The following is a 20,038-nucleotide window of genomic DNA, read 5'->3' as shown; positions in this document are numbered from 1 at the left end:
GGGGGGGGGGGGGGGGGGGGGTGTCCCCTGCGCACTCAGTGGCAGACCCAGAAGTACTTCCTGTCAGTGGGGGAATTCCCTGCCCTCCCCGACTCCATGACCAGCCACAGGGGAACGCCAGGTGCCCCCAGGCACCAGTCGCCAAGACAGGGGGAAGGGAGGGACCCCCGTGCTCCCATGGGACGCAGCACCAAACCCTGCCCCCCAGCCACTATTTTCCCTGCTGCACCAGTGAGAGGGGGACAAATTCAAGGCAAATTTCCAACAATTAGATTGTATATCTGGAAAATGATATCAAAGTTATACATTTTCCAGATATAGACTCTAATTACAGGGGTGTCATCTTAAATTCAGGGTCAACTTAGATTTGAATAACTAGTATCTATGGGTCCGATTTTATCCCTTACTTCATACTGATGAGGGGGTAAAAAGAATTCAGTGCATTTTGCTAGAAACTGCATGCTTTTAGAATTATAGTTAGAGTATCAATCACTAAAAAAAAAAATGTTCTATAAGAAGCATAATGCTCAGACTGATACATGTACCTTCCACCAGAGATTAGCAGAGAATGACTGACATGCAAATAAGACGAATCAAATTCCCAAGGCGAGGCTGCCTGTATGCATTCCTCGGCCAGTTTCTGGACACTGAGCTTTAACAATACTCACCCCTTTCCTGTTAGGCCTCTCTTGAAGCATTTTCCAAGTAGGTAGCAAAAGAAAGGCAAGGAATGGTAGAGCTCCATTTGTTTATAATTTATGGCCAAACAAAATGCTACTGACCCTAAAAGGTCCCAATTATTAGACAGGAAAAGTACACCCCATAGAGCAAAGCCAAGGCTCACAGAGTTATATATGTTTTTAAGTTAAGGAAAAGATATGTGAGGGAGAGAATATACTGAATACCATCACAAGGTAACACTGAACTGATGCAACATGACTGAAGAGGCAGAATAAAAAGGAAACTGGAGTTTTAGCTTCTGTATTGCCCTGTCCTTTCAATAATCACCTGATAACAATGAAGGAACAACACAATTAGTCATATTAGCAATGACGACAGCAATCCTTAGTGGTATATTTTCAAAATCTCTTTTCTTATGTGCCTAGTTTTAGAGTATCAGGGTAATAAAGTTTCCATGTTTATCTTGGTTCCAGGAATTTGTCATGTTCCTTGTTCTAGGATACCCGTTACCACACCCTGGAGTAGTCCATTCCTGTACTTGCTTACTGATATCCATAGTAACTTACTTTCCAATACAAGCTGCAACCAAAAGGTATCACACATCTACCCAAAGAACCTTGCCAGCCTATGCTCTTAGACCACCAAAAAGCCTGCAACCAAAAAGGTACACATACATAAACAAGACTCGGGTCAGATAGCCAGTGACAAAGATGCATATAATTTATACTAACTGGTACTTTTTGAAACAAATGGCGAATTTAAGTTATAGGTGAAATCTTGGGTTCTGTTTATGTGCACAGTTCCAAATTTCTCCTGCAAATATTCATACCCACAAAACTCAATCTCACAAATATTCACAGGAAAACACATAAAAAAAATTATAACAAAGCAAATTTACTTGAAATCAAGAGCAAATATTTGTGGAAAAATTATCTTAATCACTCACTGGACCCTACATTATATGAATGAGTTTTGTGGGTATGAATATTTGAAGATGGATAAAATTGAAACTGTACACAAACAGAACCCAAGATTTCACCTATAATTTAAATTCACCTTTTGTTTCAAAAGGTACTGATTATTGTAAATTAGCAGATTGGAGGCTATTAAAGAACAATAGCGGCAGAGTGCTCTGATTTAGTAATTTTGTATAGGGAGTCGTGTACAGATTTCTCATTGGGAAGTATGTGATTGCTAGAAAATTGTGCAAAACCATCTCCTTAGTACATGCTAAACAATCACTTCCCATTATTGATAGTCAACTAGCGACAGCTGAAGCTGGAGAGAACGTCCCATTTTACAACCTTGTTTGAAATTCTTCTCCACTTCCCCAGTTAGATCTAAGGCCATTCGTCTATAAAGTGCCACCCTATTCTGCTTTCTGCCACTCATAGGTTCAGAGTTCAACCCCTCTTTTCATAGCCAAACTTCCTCAACATTTTCTAAGATAAGGCAGACTGGCAGACTGGCATCAAGGTAGATTTGGGGTACAATAAGGATATTCTATGTGGGCTGATTTGCCCCAATATCTGTCATTGACCTCCGGTCCACTAAAGGGCTCCTATTTCCTTTTAACACTTACATTATGGCGAAAGGATTCCTCTATTTTCATCAAACAACCACAAAGCTTCCTTAGTCCCAGTACAAAGGCTGTATATTAGGGAGAGATGTTTTGTAAATTGATTTTTTTCCATTTCGGTACAAATGCAAGGATACTGAAAATGTCCGTGGTCAATAAGAATAAGACCTGGATAAAGCAATACACAAAGAGCAGTGGAGACCTAGAAAGAAGAAAAAGGGAGGGAGAGGCAGAATAAGAGTCTTTAAAATGCACATGAATGACACAGTATGCTTTCTACCAGTTCATCCTTCTCCAGAGTTAAGAATACTCTTGATCTCTTTTTTACAACGCCTGGCCTGGGCAAGCCCCCGTAGAGTCCTACATCTAGTGAACACTGTTTTTTTGCACTTAATCTCACCTTCCCACCAATATCTTGGTGAGCAGGAAGGGGCAAAGTGACCTCCAATAAATAAAGAATTGTTAAGTAGAAACCCATCCAGTTCACAGAGATGACCGTGCTCATCTCAGTCCTGAACATTTCTCTATAGATAGAAAGACTAGCGATATCTGAGGAGTGAACATAAAAAAACGATGCCAACATCAATTCTGTGGCATATTTCAGTTCTGCCATGTAACAGAGCATACAGGACCCAGAGCAGTCCCCAGATTCCCTTATGTCAGAGCAGAAATATTGTTTTTACTCCCTACATAATACCTCTGACAAGAAGCACTGGTTAACACCTCATGGCTACTAACTAACATGGTTATTATTGGAGGGTCGTTAAAATAACTGCTGTAAAATAAGTTAGCGTTTCCTAACTGTAGTCTTTAACACAAGATATACTGACTGTCTTCAATGGTACAGAATGCTACAGTGTTAAAGTAGCCCTGTAGCATTAATTATATTTCTTTTTAGTCTTTTAACTTTCTATTCTGATTAAACAACAAAATATTTTATTCATACCTAGAAATACCAGAGGTTTATACTTGCCTTTTTTTTAGTTGACGTTTCTTTTAAATAACAACAATACATGATAACAGCGGGTATGTAAACCAGCAAGTCAGCAATAAAAACTGAAAAACAGAAAGTTACTATAGATAAGAATCTTCCCAGACAAGTGTAGCACATCACTGTCCACTTATATTGCCCATTGCCTTTTGTACACTGCCTCTACGTTGTCAGGATGCGACTTTGCTCCGTTTCCCCCATTCGGATCCAGCCCTGATTGCTTGCATCTGGTGCCCTGTGGAACCCTTTAAGGCAACATGATTAAATCCTAAATGCACCTGTCAGCTGCTAGCGTACAATACCTGCCTGTTGTTCAGCCCAGATAAAAAACACAAACTATGTAACCACACACAACATTGAGTGGGTTCATCTGCCCACAAAGTTTAACCTGTCCGTTTTATACATGTTCCTTAGGGTGTAAACTTTAGCTGACTCAAAGTCACCTGGAAGAGTTGCATGTCTTCTGAAATTTCCAGGCAGTTTCCACTAGACACACTATTCTTCACTACCTGAAACTGTTATATAGTGGTGGTGTGCTCAAGAATTCTGTTTTAAAGAAGACTGTCTTGGGAATCACATTGTGCATCTCTCATTGGTGAAATGTTTGGGGAAGAAAACAAATACATAAACATAAGATCTGACATGATCCAAAAGTCTCTTCACTAGGAGTAGTGTACATGAACAAGTTAGTTCCACTTTACAGGGCATGAAAACTGGGTCTACAGAATTTGATCTAGTTCAAGTTTCTCAGGCTACCATTTCTGATGCCCAAAAGCTGCTGCTTCCACGTGTTCAGCTGTTTAGGCTCCTGGCACAGCCTCAATCAATAAAGGAGCATGCTCTAGTTCCTCACATGCCGAGATGAGAAAAGGCATTCTCAGTTCTCAAAGGAAGTCAACTACAACTAAACCCTGTCAAGTTGCTCTAAAGGCCCTGGGATTTTGAAGGCAGATAAAAGGAGAGTGAAGCAGGTCTGGATTTGTAACATAAGCCTATGCTTCACCATGGCATTATTAATTCATAGAAGAAGAACTGAGGGACTAAAAGAGCAGCGAGATTTTCTTTGCCCACGGTAAATAATTTTAAGAGGAGACAATAAGATGGAGAGACAAAGTCTGCCTGCCTGATGTTGGATAAAACCTGCTTGTGCTTAAGCTACTGAAGAAATTCTTCTGTCATGCTCTTGTGTGGTTGCCTACTTACAACTAGGCCAGTAGTTCTCAACCTTTTCAGCCTCAAGATACCCGTTGGAAAATGCCAGCTCTTGGCTTTCACTTGTTTTGTGACTGGAGAAAAAGACAGAGCAATTTTTCTGTTGCAAAAAAACTCAGAAAGACCAAAATAGGCCATAATGTGTTTGACTTTATGGATTCCTATTTGAAATCTCTAGATTAATCTTGTGAATCACGTAGGTGTTTGCATGCCTAGGAGTGCTAATACTGCACATCACTCTGAAAAGCATGTCACAGCACTCCAGGGCACCATGGCACCCTGGTTGCAAGTCACTGAACTAAACTAAAGGTCCCAAGCTTGTTTTCTAAAACGTGTAATTCTTCCAAAGTAAAAAGGTGAACTTTGCCTTGTTCTATTGCATAATGAGCCCATGAGAAACAGCAACAAGCATTAAGACACTCCTTTTAATTTAATCTGTTTTGAAGTACTATCTTGCCTGTATTAGTAGTACCGCCTCTCCATTTATTCGTGCACACAAAAGTGGGAAGAACTATTTTTGGAAGAAACACTAAGGAAATATTACTGTATTACTACAACAGTAATATTACAGCCATAGCAGTATTCTACCAATATGTCATTATCATGCTTAGGAAAAACTAAGTCTGCTTTTCTCCTGTAATCTGGGCAAACCAAGGTGTGAATTTACTGTGAGAAAGCTGCTCTGCATTTACTGATGTAACCACATTTACCATGGGGTAGATGGTATAAAATGGCAGTTACCATGGGGTAGCTGGCCCACACCATGTTCATACATTAGGACACCTTGCATGCCCTTATCCATAATCACATTCTCCCCTTCTTAAATATTTTTGTTTTGCTACACCGGCAGCCCTGCCAACAGTTGGAAATATTTCTAGAAGTGGTTCAATTATCAAACCTTTCCTTATCTTGAAATAAGAAGAAATTGAGAAGTGTTCTAATATCTTGTGCAAGTGTCTACCTTTCCAAGGAGAGAAAGTAGTACAAGACAAGGTCTTCAAAGGAAAGAAAGTTTAAGTAAGCAAACACGCAAAAAAAAAAAAAAAATACCCCAGACAAAACCACAACAACTCATGGCATTTAAGTGATTACTATACATTTCCAGCACTTGAAATTCCAAACTGTGTAGTCTAAAAGTAAAACGTCACTAGTATTTCAGGGTCACCAAAATGAGACAACTTGAATGGGCTTAATATTCAGCGTGCTCACCTCAGATCTGACCCTTTAAGTTGTCTAAACTTGGTACTGAAAAAGAAACTGAAACATCCCAAATGAACTAGTCCTCTCTGAACTCATACTCGGGAACCACGATACCTTCAGTCTAGAACCATGTAAATAGTCTGATGAACAAAATGGGACTATTCACATGCTTGGAGTGTCCTTCCAGCCTCAATTTTCCCTGTACAAAATAAAGTTTATTTTCTACCTAAGTGGACTTTTGCAATCTTTGATTTCTTCTCAGCCTAAAGAAGGGTGCGTGTGCCCAAAAGCTTGCAAAGAAAGAAAAATATATTTTTTGCTATTTGTTAGTTGGTCTAATAAAAGGTATCATCTCTGAACTCAGAGTTTTAGAGCTCTGTATTTCTCTGTCTCAGACCAACACGGCTACCAAACAGATCTCTGGAGTGTCCCTTGGCACCTGGCCAACGTGCCCCTTCGTGCTTGGCACCTGATAGGAACCGAGCCCCAGGGGCTACAATTTTTTGTTTCTTAAGAGGTACATTTTTTTAAAGTGTATGCTCAAAAATTTAACATAAAAGTATAAATACCAACAGTCAACATTCAATTGTATTGAATTTTGTAATCCTGATGCATTAGTTCAATGGCTATTGTTAAGAGAATGTTTATCAGCTTTCTTAGTTTGTACATCAATGTTTTGTCAAGCGTGTTGATTTGAACATTAATAAAGACCATTTCAAGGGTAATTTAGTCCTAGTGATTTTTTTAAAAATCCAATCAATTTCTAGAGACCAGATTGAAAGGTTTGCGGGCAACACAAGAGGCGTTATCGATGAGCATCTCATTCTGCCAGTATAATCAGCATAATAAGGAAACTCGCTATGCGCAAGACATCTCACAAGACTCCTTGCTTAACCTAAAGCAAAAAGCAAGCCCATAGTTAAAAAAATAATAATAATGAGTAGGGCTGACAAACGGTTAAAAAAAAATGTGATCACAATTAACTGTGAGATAAAAAAATAGTCACAATTAATTGCAATTTTAAGTGCACAGTTAAACAATAGTCAGTAACCCCCCACCCAACAGCCTGGAGCCCATGCACCCTGCAGCTCCTCCCCACCACCACCACCAGCCCCAGCCCTGACCCTCGCCTGCTGCAGACTCACTCTGGTTGAAGCAGACCAGCCCCACACCTGCTCCAGACTCACCTGCCCAAGCTGAGCAGTGTCCATGGCCAGGCAGAAGCTGCTGCTCAGCATGAAGGAAAAGTAGCTCCTCCCCCTCACCGTGCTAGGCCCTTCCTGCAGCTGCCCAGAGCCTGTGCCCAGGCTGCCCTACAGCTCCTCTGCAATGCCACTGCTGCCCCACTGGGCAGCCCGGAGGAGGCAGTGATGACAGCAAAGAGGAGCCGCAGGGCAGCCCAGGTGCAGGCACTGGGTGGCTGCAGCAAGAAGGCCCCAGCAGCAGCGAGGGGGAGGGGCTGCTTTTCCTCCGTGCCAAGTAGCAGCTTCTGCCTGGCCACTGCTGCCACTGCCCAGCATGGGCAGATGCGTCTGGAGCAGGCGTGTGGTGGGCTGGGGTTGGGGCTATGTGCACGGGTTCTGGCTGGTCCAGAGCTGGTCCACTCCACTGGTCAAAATGAGGTTGGTAATTAATGCTTTAATTTGCTTTTGTGTTAATCACATAAGTCACCGGTTCCCAAACTCTGACAGATTGCACCCCACCAATTTAAAATGATACAACCTTAAGTACCACAAGCAATTTTTTTGGCTCAACCTTAAGTACCACCAGCAAATTTCTGTCATATAAATAATACATTTTTGTCATGTAATTTTAATAGATCTGTTAACGCGTACCACTGACAGGTTGTCCGCGTATCACTGACAGTAGGCATACCACAGATTGGGAACTGCTGGCATAAGTTAATTGCGATTAATTGACAGTCCTAATATTGAGATTATTTAGGTGCCTTGTAGCTGCTTGCACTGCACAGTACTGCTCACAGTATGACCACTGGTTAGAAGTCACTAGCCACATCATCAGCTGTTGTGATGCATCAATGAGAAGAAATTAAAAGTATTTACAATTATTTCCCCATATTCATTTGACCTTTTCATTATAGGGGCAGTTCAAAGCTCTGATATGATCAGAGAAGTGACTTATGAAAATTAGATTTTAATGAGACTGTTACAACACCTAGTTTTTACATAGTTTTTGAATTTCAAGGACTTGTGAATATTCTGAAGAAAAGACATCTCTTAAAAATACCAGCTGCATCAACTCTTCAAATAAGGTACTAAAATTCACAAATAGATGTCCCCAAGATACCTAGAATAAAGTCTCAACAGACTCAATATTTCCAAGACAAAAACAGTGAAACTGAAACCCACCCTCCCCTTCAAACTTCAGGCATCTTTACTTATCAGAAAAATACAGACACGTCATTAGGCCATTATAAAAATCCATTCCAGGTAACCTTTAAAACCTAGATTTTGGTCCCAAACTACCAAAAAAGCATCATTTTAAAACTGTCTCCAAACTAATACAATTTGAAAAATGCTACCTTCAATGTAATGTTAACTGCCACTGTCACAACTGAAGGTAGAAAGAAAAACACACAGGGAGGAGGTCTGATTAACACTATCACAGACCTGCAATACCACTACAGTCAGTCAATTCTGGAGCACAAATTGGTACAAAAAAAAGAGAGGCTATGTTAAATTAAATGCACTAAATTAGTAAGCCAGACAAATCTAGAAAAAAAACATATTTCTTAAAATGATCTTATACCTGTTGCACGCATAAATAACTTATGCGGCTGACTCTCATACCCACGGGATGTGTGGAGACCAATCCAATCAGGATTTATTAACTTTGCGCTGCAAAACAAAGCATAGACGCATCAAAATGTAGACAGTTCCCGTTTCCCTTTACATTCTGTTCAGCAATAGACATGCACGGAGGTATATTCAAAGAATTAAGATGAGTGAGGCAACATTTTTCAAGATGCAAGTGACCAGTGAAAGGTTTTCCTTGCCACTAGACTGACTTATTCTACAGAATTTAGCTGCTAGTCAGAAATAAAGAAAATTGAAAATAATTCTCGTAGATTGATTAAAAAAACCTGATAAAAAATTGATTCTGTTCTTACACTTGTTTCAAACTAATACCAGTGGCACTATAAAAAAAAGAAAGGAAAATAATCACAAGGTAGTTTTCATTTCTATATGTCAAACAGAAATTGGGCGCTGTGCAGACAAGTGTCCCTGCAAGGCTGTGCCAATGTACCTTAGCTTGCACCCTTCTTATTCCAGAAGTCTGTCTTCATGTTTAAGAAAATTGTTTCAATACTGGTTAAGGCCCAACCAGAAAAAGCATTCCACATTATACATATACAGAGGGTCTGCTAGAATCCCCCTTGGACTCTCAGTATAAGATTAATTTTCCATTTGTTATAAACATGCCTGGCATACTTTTTTCTAAATATCACTGATCCAATATGACTTAATTAAGAATCAATAACTATGATCCACAGCTTGAGCTAAAACTGAAGGAACTAGAATATAGGAGTCTCCCTTGGAAAGAAAACTTCCCAATAATGTCAAAGTAGAAAACAAAGCAGGATCAGACTTGGAGTGAGGAAGACGAAATTATAATGGTTTTATTGTTTTACATGCTTGTCAATCTGTGATACGGCCCAAACAAGTCTCTACCATTTGTTCCTTTCCTCTTGGGAGAAAAGAATGGATTTGGTGTCTTGTACAATAGTAAATATTTCAATGTTTTAAATAAAATATTTGTTTTATTATTTTATTTTAGAATTATTTTTAGAAAAATTAACTTACATGCAAGCACACAAGAGACTGTGATAAGCAGTAAGAGGTGGATAATCGAGGCCCCAGTACTGTAGATTATTGTCACTGGTATTGAAGTACCTGGAGGAAGAAAAGGAAAGCTGATAATGGATCTAGGGTTCTGGCATTGTTATAGACATTGTACCTTCTTTTCAGATGGAAGGAAAGTTTGCACATTAAGTCTAACAAGTCTATCAACAAACTCCGCTGTTAAAAGGAACCGAGTACTGTTCACTGGAATTGTTTTATATTTTATAGATATAACTGCAAACACTAAAACATAGCCATCAAACGAGTCTGCAGACACTGGCTGGCATCTGCAGCAGGGAAGACAAGGCACAGCCGTTGGAGATGCTGCTCAAGCAAAATTCCATGACACTCAACTTAGATTATTTATCTGAATAAAATGCCTGTATGTTGAACCAAGTCTGAGTGATCCAAAAGCCACTGGGACAGGGAAGACGTGCAAAACTGGCTCCCCAACACATGTCACAGCCCACAGATCTTGATTTGGTAGGCTCATTTCACCCTTGCAGTTGTGCACTAGATTCTTCAGATCTGGGAATTATTCCAAACAGTAATTTTGCCTAATGTTAAAAAGGGAACATGAACTTAGCATGGCTATAAAAGCAGTTTTTACAACATGTTGATTTGACTTCATCTATAGGAAGATTTTGTTTACATTATGTTCCTCCACCTCCCTTCTTGGGATTTAAGTAGTCCAATTGCAGCTTTTAAATGGCTCTTTAGCTACCCCGTCAAATTCCTGTTGGAAGCCATACTAACCCAACAACTGCATGAAGATAGCTAAAGACTCCTTGCACGAGCTTTGTGAACCTCCTGAGGTCACTTACTATACATTGGTCACGTTTACTTTTTTCTGTCATGATTTCTAAATACCTATAAGAAGCTCAGCACTTGCAGAGTGAAGACAAGCAAAATGTCTGCAGATGGGTAGCCATAGAGCTAATTCAAGTATTAAACAGAAGCTATAAATGCATAATGCTGTATTTTCTTCAACTAAATCTGTTTTCAGAGATACACGTCTCTACTAATTCATATTACTTAAACCTCAGAAAGATAATCAGGTGCACATGAGCTAAGTAAGAAAAATTCACCTGTTCACAACCCAGCCTAATACTCCTGCTACATTTATTTTGCAGTGTCAGTTTGTCATGGATAGCATCACAGTGCTATTGTGGAAGAAAAACATAATTCTTCCAACCTTGGGCTGTGAAACAAGAAAGAAGGGAACAGGCTTTTGTTTACACAGAACCATCCCAATGACGAATCCACCTCTCAGATCCTTAAGCCGGATACAGCGTACGATTATTGATGTACCCAAGAGCGGACCTCAACAGAAAAAAACAGAAGTTGTCATGTAAAAATGGACAGGAATGATTGAGTCATGAAGCTGCTGGTTAAGTCCAAGGGTAAACACATTCTTTCATCACCAGAGACAGGAACAAGCAAATTCGTTTTGGTAAAATATACCAAAAAGGTAAAAGAGGTTTGAAATCTGAACCTTGCTCCTGATACTTTAGGCTATAACATGTACCATTATCAAAGGGTGGACATGCTGTCCCTATTCCAGAGAGTCAAAGTTTGGAAGGAGCCACATGGGGAAGCTATACCACCGGGTAACAATCCACCATGAGGGTAGCAGACAAAAATACAGGCACATCCATTCACAGACACACCAGAATATTACATGTTGCAGTGTTTTTCAAACTGTGGCTTCACAAAACCCTGCAGCAGGTCATCAGGGGTTCCTCAAGGAGACTGGGGATAATGGTGGAGCAGGCTGGGAAGGCCACAGCTCCCATGGCCCACAGAACCAAGGGTAGAGGCTCTGTGGCAGAAGTGATATGAAAGGGTTCCTCGTGGCTTTAGGAAGTTTGAAAACTACTAGCAGAGGAAAGCTGCTCAGAAAAAAAACCCCCCCCCCCCCCCCCCCAAACAGCTGCTCCATCCTAAGCACAACTGGGTAATTCTACCAGTATGCAGACAAAGCAAGGAACTTAAGGGCACCCAAACAACAGATATAACTGAGTTGTCAAAGTACTCCTAAATAGCTGACATGAGGTCATGAACCTGGATCAGATATGTCAGCAATACCACTTCTACCACCTGGATCAGATATGTCAGCAATACCACTTCTACCACCGAGCTTCTACCACCGAGCTCTACCTAAGAAAGTAACCTCTGGAGGACAATGTGTAAGAAAGAGTACAAAGGAAAAGGATTTTCCTGACTATAATTCTGCTGTGTCTATATTTCTGCGGAGGGCTGGCAGCAGTTAGAATTTAGCCATACATTCCAAATGAAAGGAAGAAGGTTTTATTCAAGGAAAATAAAAGTTACAAAAATAAGACATCAGACCCTTTAAATCTCACAGTGAAACAGATTGACTAGTCTTTTATAATTGCCAAGGGGCAAGTTCTTGGCTTTTCCAGTCTATCCACTCAAATGCAGCCAATTTTTGACATTTATTACAGTAAATGATATTTCTTGAATTCCTTATGAGCTGCCTGAAGTATCTTATGAACAATTGATGATAAATCATATTTCTTTAAGCTGCATCTCTGCTTCTTATCCTACCACTCAAGATTGCTCATGCCAAGGCAGTTCAGCTCCTTCATATGGATTTTAATATTCTGCAATTTCTTAGTAAGCTTCCCAGTTACTTAATGTATTTTATTCTTATCCTTCCCTAAACTTGCAGTTTCAAAGGGAAAACAGTGCATATATCTGCTGATACTTAGCAAAAAGGCTGTCAATTTGTAATTAGCAGTATAAGAAGAAAGGATGCTATTAAGGTGGCTTTTGATAAATATGCATGGGCTCTGGAAAAGGACAGCAAAAAGAGACAGATTTAAATTCTAGCCTCTGGCTCAGAGAAACCTCATGCAAGGTAACTAAGTACAAATCATATTGGAGTTTACTGCAGCAATTTTTTTAATATACTTTGTTACTGATCCAAAGGAACAAACATGAAACATACAGCAAAAGTATACACCTGCCTAATATTCAATTAGCATTCAAGCTATAAAAGACTAAGAGATATTTTAGGAGTACTCAAAATTTTAGAGAATCTCTCTCTGTAAGTAGCTAATTACACCTACATAATATTTCATTTGCTGCTCCACAAACAACTCTTATAAAGAACAAGCTTTAATATGCGTTACCAAAATTGCTCAGTCTCTTACTTCCGTATTTTAACAATGTTTCTTACATGCTCAGCATTTCGGCCATAACTGTAGGCGGCGGGAGAAAATATTATTTGGGGGAGCTGACCCCCGCCCTCCCCTCCCACAGGGCTGTTGCAGGGCCAGCACACACCGGTGTTGTATGCAGCAGCAGTAGAGCACGAGGCGGGGGCACTGGGTACAGCAATGCAGTGGCAGGGCGTGGTGGTGGTACTGTGGTGCTGCTGCTGTTGCCAGCCACCACAAAGTTAGTTGGTGGGGAAGGCGGGGGGCCACTAAGCCCTGTTAGTCCTGGCCTCCCGCTGCCTATGACCACAGCCATACTTAACTATTGCATGTATCGCCCCAAGCAGGACTATACAACAGCCCGCACTTGTAGGGAACAAATTAGAAAGGCTAAGGTGGCGACTGAACTTAGATTAGCAATGGGAATCAAGGATAACTTTAGGTAGGTCCTTCTTTAGGTATGTAGAGAATAGGAGGAAAACAAATGGGAGTGTAGGGCCACTGCTCAACAACTCAGGACAGCTGGTTACCGGTACCCAGAAGAAAACTGAACTCCTGAATGACTACTTTGCTTCGGTATTTCACTGGGCCAAGGGGAAAATCATACCAGATAGAGTACAGAATGAGAAGGGCAGAAATGACTGCCTCCCTACTACTGCCATAGAACTGGTGTGCAATCAATTAAAGAAATTATAATTCAGCAAGACTGGATTAACTCCATTTGAGAGCGCTGAAGGAGCTGGTCAAAGTCATCATGGAACCCCTGGAGAAACTCTTCCAAAACTCATGGCACTCGGAGTGGTCCCTGAGGACTGAAGAGGGCCAATATTGTCCTCATCTTCAAGAAGGGCAAGAGGGAGGACCCAGGTAACTACAGGTCAATTAGCCTAACTTCTATCCCAGGGAAAATCCTGGAAAAATTCATTAAGGAGTCTATCTATCTGTGATAGGCTTGCAGAAGGTAGGATTCTGAACGACAGCCAGCAGAACTTTGTTGCGGGCAGGTCTCATCTTACCAACCTCATCTCCTTTTATGATCAGGTAACTCACCACCTGGATAAGAGAGAAGTAGTTGATGTATACCTTGTATACTTCCAAAAAGCCTTTGATCTGGTATCCCATGATATTCTCATGAGAAAATTGGAGGATTGTGGGCTTAACTGCGAGATAGTTAGGTGGGTAGGAAGATGGCTGCAGGGTAGGACCCAGAGAGTCCCAATGACTATGTTGTTCTGGTGAGAAGCGGGCAGTGGTGTCCCACAGGGGTCGGTGCTTGGTCCAGTGCTTTTCAACATCTTTATCAATGATTGGATGTGGGGATGAAGAGCTTACTGGCCAAGTTTGTGGCTGACACTAAGTTATGGGGAAGCATTTTCACGCTTGAAGATAGGCTACAGATACAGGCAGATCTAGACAGGCTAGCAAGTTGGGCGATTCAGAACCAAATGCAGTTCAACATCAAGAAAGGTAAAGTGCTCCATCTGGGGACAAACAACCCCATACACACCGACAGGCTTGGCGGCGCCAAAGCCTGACCAGCACCATAAATGAAAGGGATTTGGAGGTAATAATAGACCACAGTATGAATATGAGCTGGCAATGCGACGCTGTTGCCAGCAGGGCAAATAATACTCTTGCATGCATCAATTGGTGTATCTCTACCAAAACCAAGTAAGTGATTCTTCTGCTCTGCTCAGCATTGGTGAGACGCCAACTGGAGTATTGCATCCAGTTCTGGGCGCCATACTTCAACAAGGATTTGGTAAAGCTTGAGAAAGTCCAGAGGAGGGCCATCTGTATGATCAGAGACTTGCACAGCAAGCCATATGAGGAAAGGCTGAAGGACCTGGGACTCTTCAGCTGAGAGGGGACTTGGTAGCATCTTACTGCTACATCAGGAGAGTACATCAAGGGCTTGGTGAAAACCAGGAGTAATGGCCACAAACTCCTGGAAGACCGTTTCAGGCTCAACATTAGGAAAAACTTCTTTACAGTTCGAGTATCCAGACTGTAGAATAAGCTCCCTCCAGAGGTGGTACCATCACCTACCCTGGAAACCTTCAAGAGGAGACTGGATAGTCACCTTGCTCGGGTCACCTGACCCCAGCTATCTTTCCTGCCTAGTGAAGGGGGCTGGACCCAATGATCTTCCAAGGTCCCTTCCAGCCTTACAATCTATGAATCCAATGAAATGCTAATCTACAGAGCATTCAAGGGGAATGTTGAAAAAAAGACCAAGTTTTTTGTAAGATTCTGGTATGTGCCTCAAGAATAAATGTGTGGTTTTTAGCACCTTTTTAATGGTGTAAATAAAATATACTTTTAGTTTCTGATAGTTTCAGAATGAGTATGTATCGGGCTTACTACCAAGTGTGGCGATACATTTCAGAATAATTCTCCTTAAGAATTATTAGTATTACACAAAACAGAATGTTGCCTGAGTGTATGGCATAAGAAAGATGTTTTACATGCATTCAGTTTTGTGAGTTCAGGAGATTAGCATTTCATTGGATACATGCAATAATAATTATAGTAGAAATGTCCAACATGTAAGAAACATTGTTAAAATATAAAAGTAAGAGACTGAGCAATTTTGATAATGACAGGTAAATAAGAATATACATGATCCCTAATAAGGAAGTTTGTAATAATTGATTCCTGATTCTTTCCAAGCTCTTCCAAGACAAAGCAGGTGCAGTATATTTAAAGTACTGATTACTGGGACTATTTTGTTGCATGAAGTATCATTTAACAAATTAAGCAGCAATGCATTTATTAATAAAGACAATGGCACTTGAGTCTAGGAAGAGGGAGAGGTCACATTACTGAAAAAGTGCATTTAGCGTAATTCAAAGGATGGTAAAAGAGGTTTCACAGAGATTTTCATTCTTACTTTTACACAAATTAAAATCACATTTTTTCTTACACATTTGTAACCAAAAATTTAATAGCCATACATACCACTGATTGATGGGCAGATTGTAAGTAACTTCTTGCCAGTGTCTCTGAGCTTCATAGTCTCCATACATAGGTGGTTTTCCTGCACCTAAGAAAGTAACACCCAGTAAAAAAAGGTGCTAATGAATTTATCGTTGTTTCTCTCTCACTGCTTTTCCTCCATAAATTTAACTGGAAATTCATATCTTCCTTGTTCTGTGTCTGACTATTATCATTACCTGATATTGGGCTAGAACGCATGGCGAATCTTTTTCTATAAAAAATACATACGTAATATAGAACAAGTATTATTTTAGTGGCCTGAAATGTGTCTCTGATAAGTACTTATCAATGTATTCAATTTTCCTGAAATAGATACAGCAGCCTGATCATTCCCTAAAAATCATTGGTAATATTATCAGTGTAGCATAAAAAATGTTGCATTTTTTCAGAAATAAGACCATGTAGATAACTGCATTCCTATACTCGTTTTGTGTGAATATGCATCACTGCATTTGCTGATATAAAACAGTACATGACTTGTTTTCCCCTGTATTTTAATAGAAAGTTACCCTTAGAAGCAGTTTTCTTATTTGTAATATATAAAGTAGTCTCTTTCTATTTAAATAGGTAGACCCATATCTGGAGCAGGCTTACAGAAAGAATTCAGTTTTGAATGAGCTATAAAGCTTTTTAAATGCACAAGTATGTTCCACTTTGGGTTACTAGAATTGTTTTTTCCCCACAACTTGCATCTGAGTGATTGTAACACAGTAGTTCTCTTCCACGCATGCCAAAAGATACTTTTGGCATGCGTGACACACACACACACACACACACACCCCTCTCCCTGAGGAAGCTAATCCCTATTTGCTATGGGGAGTGGGAAGGGGAGAACTTTGTCAATACAAAGTCTTCATAGCTTTGTTCATGAACAAGCTCCTCAGTGTAATTTTAAGCGTGGCAACAGCAGCACATTAAGCAGTAATGGTACACAGATAATTCATTTCCTTTACCTTGTGATTACCTATTGAGAACAGAAACTAGGCAGACAGTTACTTCTATTGAAATATTGATGCTAACCTCATGGAGATTGAAGAGTTTCTTTTAAATATAGGAAACCCATCTATACCTCTTTCACATGATCTATGTTTATGGGATACACACAAATACAGATACGTGTGACTTGTTTCTGGACAGAACAGAGAATAGATTTCTACTCTAGTCAGACAGAAGGTTCCTAACAGGTGCGGATATTTGGGAGTCATGCCCTTGTCCATGCTCACCTAGAAGAGATAAATCTATTAGTACAGGTTTTCTATAAAGAATGGTGAGGTCCAGATTTTGACATTTCCAGAGTTGTGCAGATGTACATGGATTTTCTCAGAATTTCCTTCCAAAAGAGGTGAGAAAAAGATAATTATTTTTCTTAAGAACTGGCAGACTAATTCCGAATCAATAGTCTGACCCATTTTCTATATTGAGATAGTTGATGAACCAAAGTCATTAATTAGCTGTGGAATTGGTCTCAAGTTTTTCTAAATACTAGCATCCTCTAAGTTTCAGGGATGAGCAACTCAGGACAACTCACAAAAACACTCTCATGGACCCAGAGGGACAGATTTCCAGCTCCAGCTCCCTCTGTGCAAAAACAAAGTTTATTTCCTACCTATGGGGACTTTTTACCATCTTTAATTTTCCCAGAGCCGGATGAAGGGCATTTGAGCCTGAAAACTTGCAGAAAAAAGATAATTTTTTGTGATGTCCTAGTTGGTCTAATAAAAGGTATCATTTCTGAATCAAGAGTTCTAGATTTTTGCATTTCTAGCATCCTATAAAGCACTGATACACCAGATTTTCTGCCGGGTTCCTTGAAGAGTGAGGATATTTAGGAAGTAAGCAAATTAACTAAGCAGGTAAATGCAAGCTCAGACTTGTCCCTGCCTGGAGGATCCTCCATCTCCATCGCCAGGCTCCTCTGCAAGGAGGTAAACATTGTAACCTATAAATTCGTTTTTGAAATTGGATGCCACACAATTCACAAAAGTTATGGAGTGGTGTCTTGAGTCCAAAAAGGTTGAGAACCACTGCTCTAAAGCCAGCCCAAATGAATAGATCAACTCCATGTAAGGGCACTTCACTCAAGAGGGACAATTAAAGCATCTTTCTGCAGCCTGTAGCAGACACGTCCAGGCAGAATTCAGAATTAAAAGAAGAAAGTATTGTTGTTCACATGCATTCTGATTTCCCATTCGATTAGGAAGTGCCCTGAGTACTAGCCACAGGTACTTTAAATCAACACTTGCTTTGTTCAGTTTTATTATTGCCTGGGAGCTAAAGATTTCAAGGGCCTCATTCTGCCTTCTGATACATGAATTTAGCTTCTATTCACTTAGTAGGATCTTCACACAGGTATCAGAAGACAGAATTTAAGTTTATTATAAACCACTTATTCCAAATAACTGCCTAAGGGTATGGACAAATGAAGTACAGTGAGCTGTTAGGAATGGGGACTTACCACGTCAGCTGCTTTGTTACAATTGTCTGTCCGTCTGCTGTCCCCCACAGTAAATGAAAGCTAACCTGAAGAGTTTATTCCTGAATAAAACAGGACTACATTGCCCTGGGTTAGCATTCAGTTTATACAGAGAAAATAGGCAGATGGGCAGTTACTACAGATCAACAGACCTGTGGTAATTCTCCACCCATTAACTCACTGTACTTTTTTTGTCCATGTTCCAAGTCCAACTAGCTTTACACCCAAACCTTTTGCCAAGTGAATTCTCAATGCAAATATTAGTTATTAGCCCTCTACCAGTCATGATCCTAGCTCAACAGGGAAACATAAAAAGACATCACAGGACAAGCAATAATAAATAAATGAAAGTGATGTACCAACAGAACAAGCAATAGGATACTGGTATAGTAAATGGGAGTGGAAATAACCTCTTTGTGTCTGGTCATTCATGCTACACACAATTCCAAACTATGCTGAATCAGCACTGCTAGCATGGTTTGCTTCAGAGAACAAGCAACGACTTCTAATCTCTTGCTTAAGTGTATGGTTTCACTGAACAGCCGTGACAAAGCAAAATAAAGGGACTCTATCGGTTTGAAGATTACATTCTATCCAACATTTTCTACTTCCCATCATTAAAAGTAATATCTAAGATTTCTGTCTGAAGGAAAGCAGAGAGGGAAAATATTTATTAAGAGAACACTGGGGTTGATCCCAGACTCAACCTGTGGTTCTCTTGGCTGGCAAGGAAGTATTTAACCAAAGGAGTAGAGAATAAGCTTTTTAAAAGGCAGTAGTGTAAGGAACAGGGGGCAACTGAGGCACCAGCCCTGGGGCACGGACCCTGGAGGAGAGCACAAAAATAACAGCAACTGCACTGTCAGCCTGGCCACTGCTGCTGCCACCTCCAGCACAGCCCGTGGTTGCCCTGTGGGTGGCTGCAGACCAAAGCACCCAAGCATCCACTTATACCTAGATAAAAATGATGCAGGCTTCTCACAGTCAGTTTAGGTGTGGTGTCAAAAGGTTTTGTGGAAAAGAAAACATTTGTGTTTGCAAGCTGTTGCAACGGGAAGGGTAAAGCTTTCGTTCATAGGGCATTATAAACAAAAATCGGGCAAATATGGATGATGGGTGCAAAACCTAACGCTTTGGTTTTACACCATTCTTATTAACCTGACCTTCACAACCAATCCTTACAACTTCACTGACATCTAAAAGAATGATTTGCAGTAAGGCTTACAGGGCAAGTTTATACAATTGTCCTATGGGGGTTGTAGTGGTATTCTGCAACTACTATAATGTCTGAGATATAGCAGAGGGAAGTCAGCTATTCTTTTACTCCTTGTAGCACATAATTACTCAGGAACATAGATACAAGAGCAGTAAGAAATTTAGAATGCCATGTCTTTTCCAGCATATTGTGGTGGTTGTGATGTTGTCCATTACCTAACCCAAGAAAGAAAATGAGCAAGATGGCAGCTCAAGACTTTAAGAGACTCAGGGAGGTACATCAGCTACTACAATACGCCACTAATTTTGCATGCATCTGAGCCACATACTGCTTCCTTTTTCTGGGGTCTTACAAATAAGTCCTGAAGTTCTAACGCAAGCATTGCAGTTCACCTGACTTTACAGACCAGGAGCATACATTACCTGAATAAGAACCAAGTGAAACTGTCCAACGTACAGTGAGTCCTAGTAAGACAGCAATGGTCATTAAGCTCCATTTGTCCATCTCTTGTGTTTCAAAACAAGCCAAAGGGTACCTGCAAACAAGACCAAAAACACTAGTGCAGCGCTGCCCATGCTTCTGTCCCCTTATACTTCTTGAGTCCCATTATAACATTAGTAGTATTAATGCTAAATCTC

General features: G+C 40.3%; 1 protein-coding gene across 7 annotated transcripts in view; it reads right to left on the bottom strand.

Annotated features, from left to right (window-relative positions):
* Positions 1-20,038, bottom strand: part of ALG6 (ALG6, alpha-1,3-glucosyltransferase) — a 32,218-nt gene that overhangs the window by 6,904 nt on the left and 5,276 nt on the right. For 5 of the 7 annotated variants that reach the window (XM_025191173.1, XM_014525379.1, XM_025191171.1 and 2 more), the window contains 7 exons: positions 19,823-19,935; positions 15,673-15,757; positions 9,488-9,577; positions 8,433-8,521; positions 3,234-3,316; positions 2,398-2,462; positions 669-854 (listed from right to left, as the gene is read on the bottom strand). In XM_025191173.1, coding sequence (XP_025046958.1) covers positions 669-854; positions 2,398-2,462; positions 3,234-3,316; positions 8,433-8,521; positions 9,488-9,577; positions 15,673-15,757; positions 19,823-19,904 — 680 coding nt within the window. In that variant the 5' untranslated portion in view covers positions 19,905-19,935. Of the gene's footprint in view, positions 1-668; positions 855-2,397; positions 2,463-3,233; positions 3,317-8,432; positions 8,522-9,487; positions 9,578-15,672; positions 15,758-16,934; positions 17,042-19,822; positions 19,936-20,038 lie in introns of all 7 variants that reach the window. The other 2 variants (XM_025191174.1, XM_025191175.1) reach the window with 2 other exon arrangements.

This window comes from Alligator sinensis, unplaced genomic scaffold (genome assembly GCF_000455745.1).
Source record: "Alligator sinensis unplaced genomic scaffold, ASM45574v1 scaffold558_1, whole genome shotgun sequence".
Taxonomy (NCBI): Eukaryota; Metazoa; Chordata; order Crocodylia; family Alligatoridae; genus Alligator; species Alligator sinensis.
This window is presented reverse-complemented; position numbering and strand designations above follow the sequence as displayed.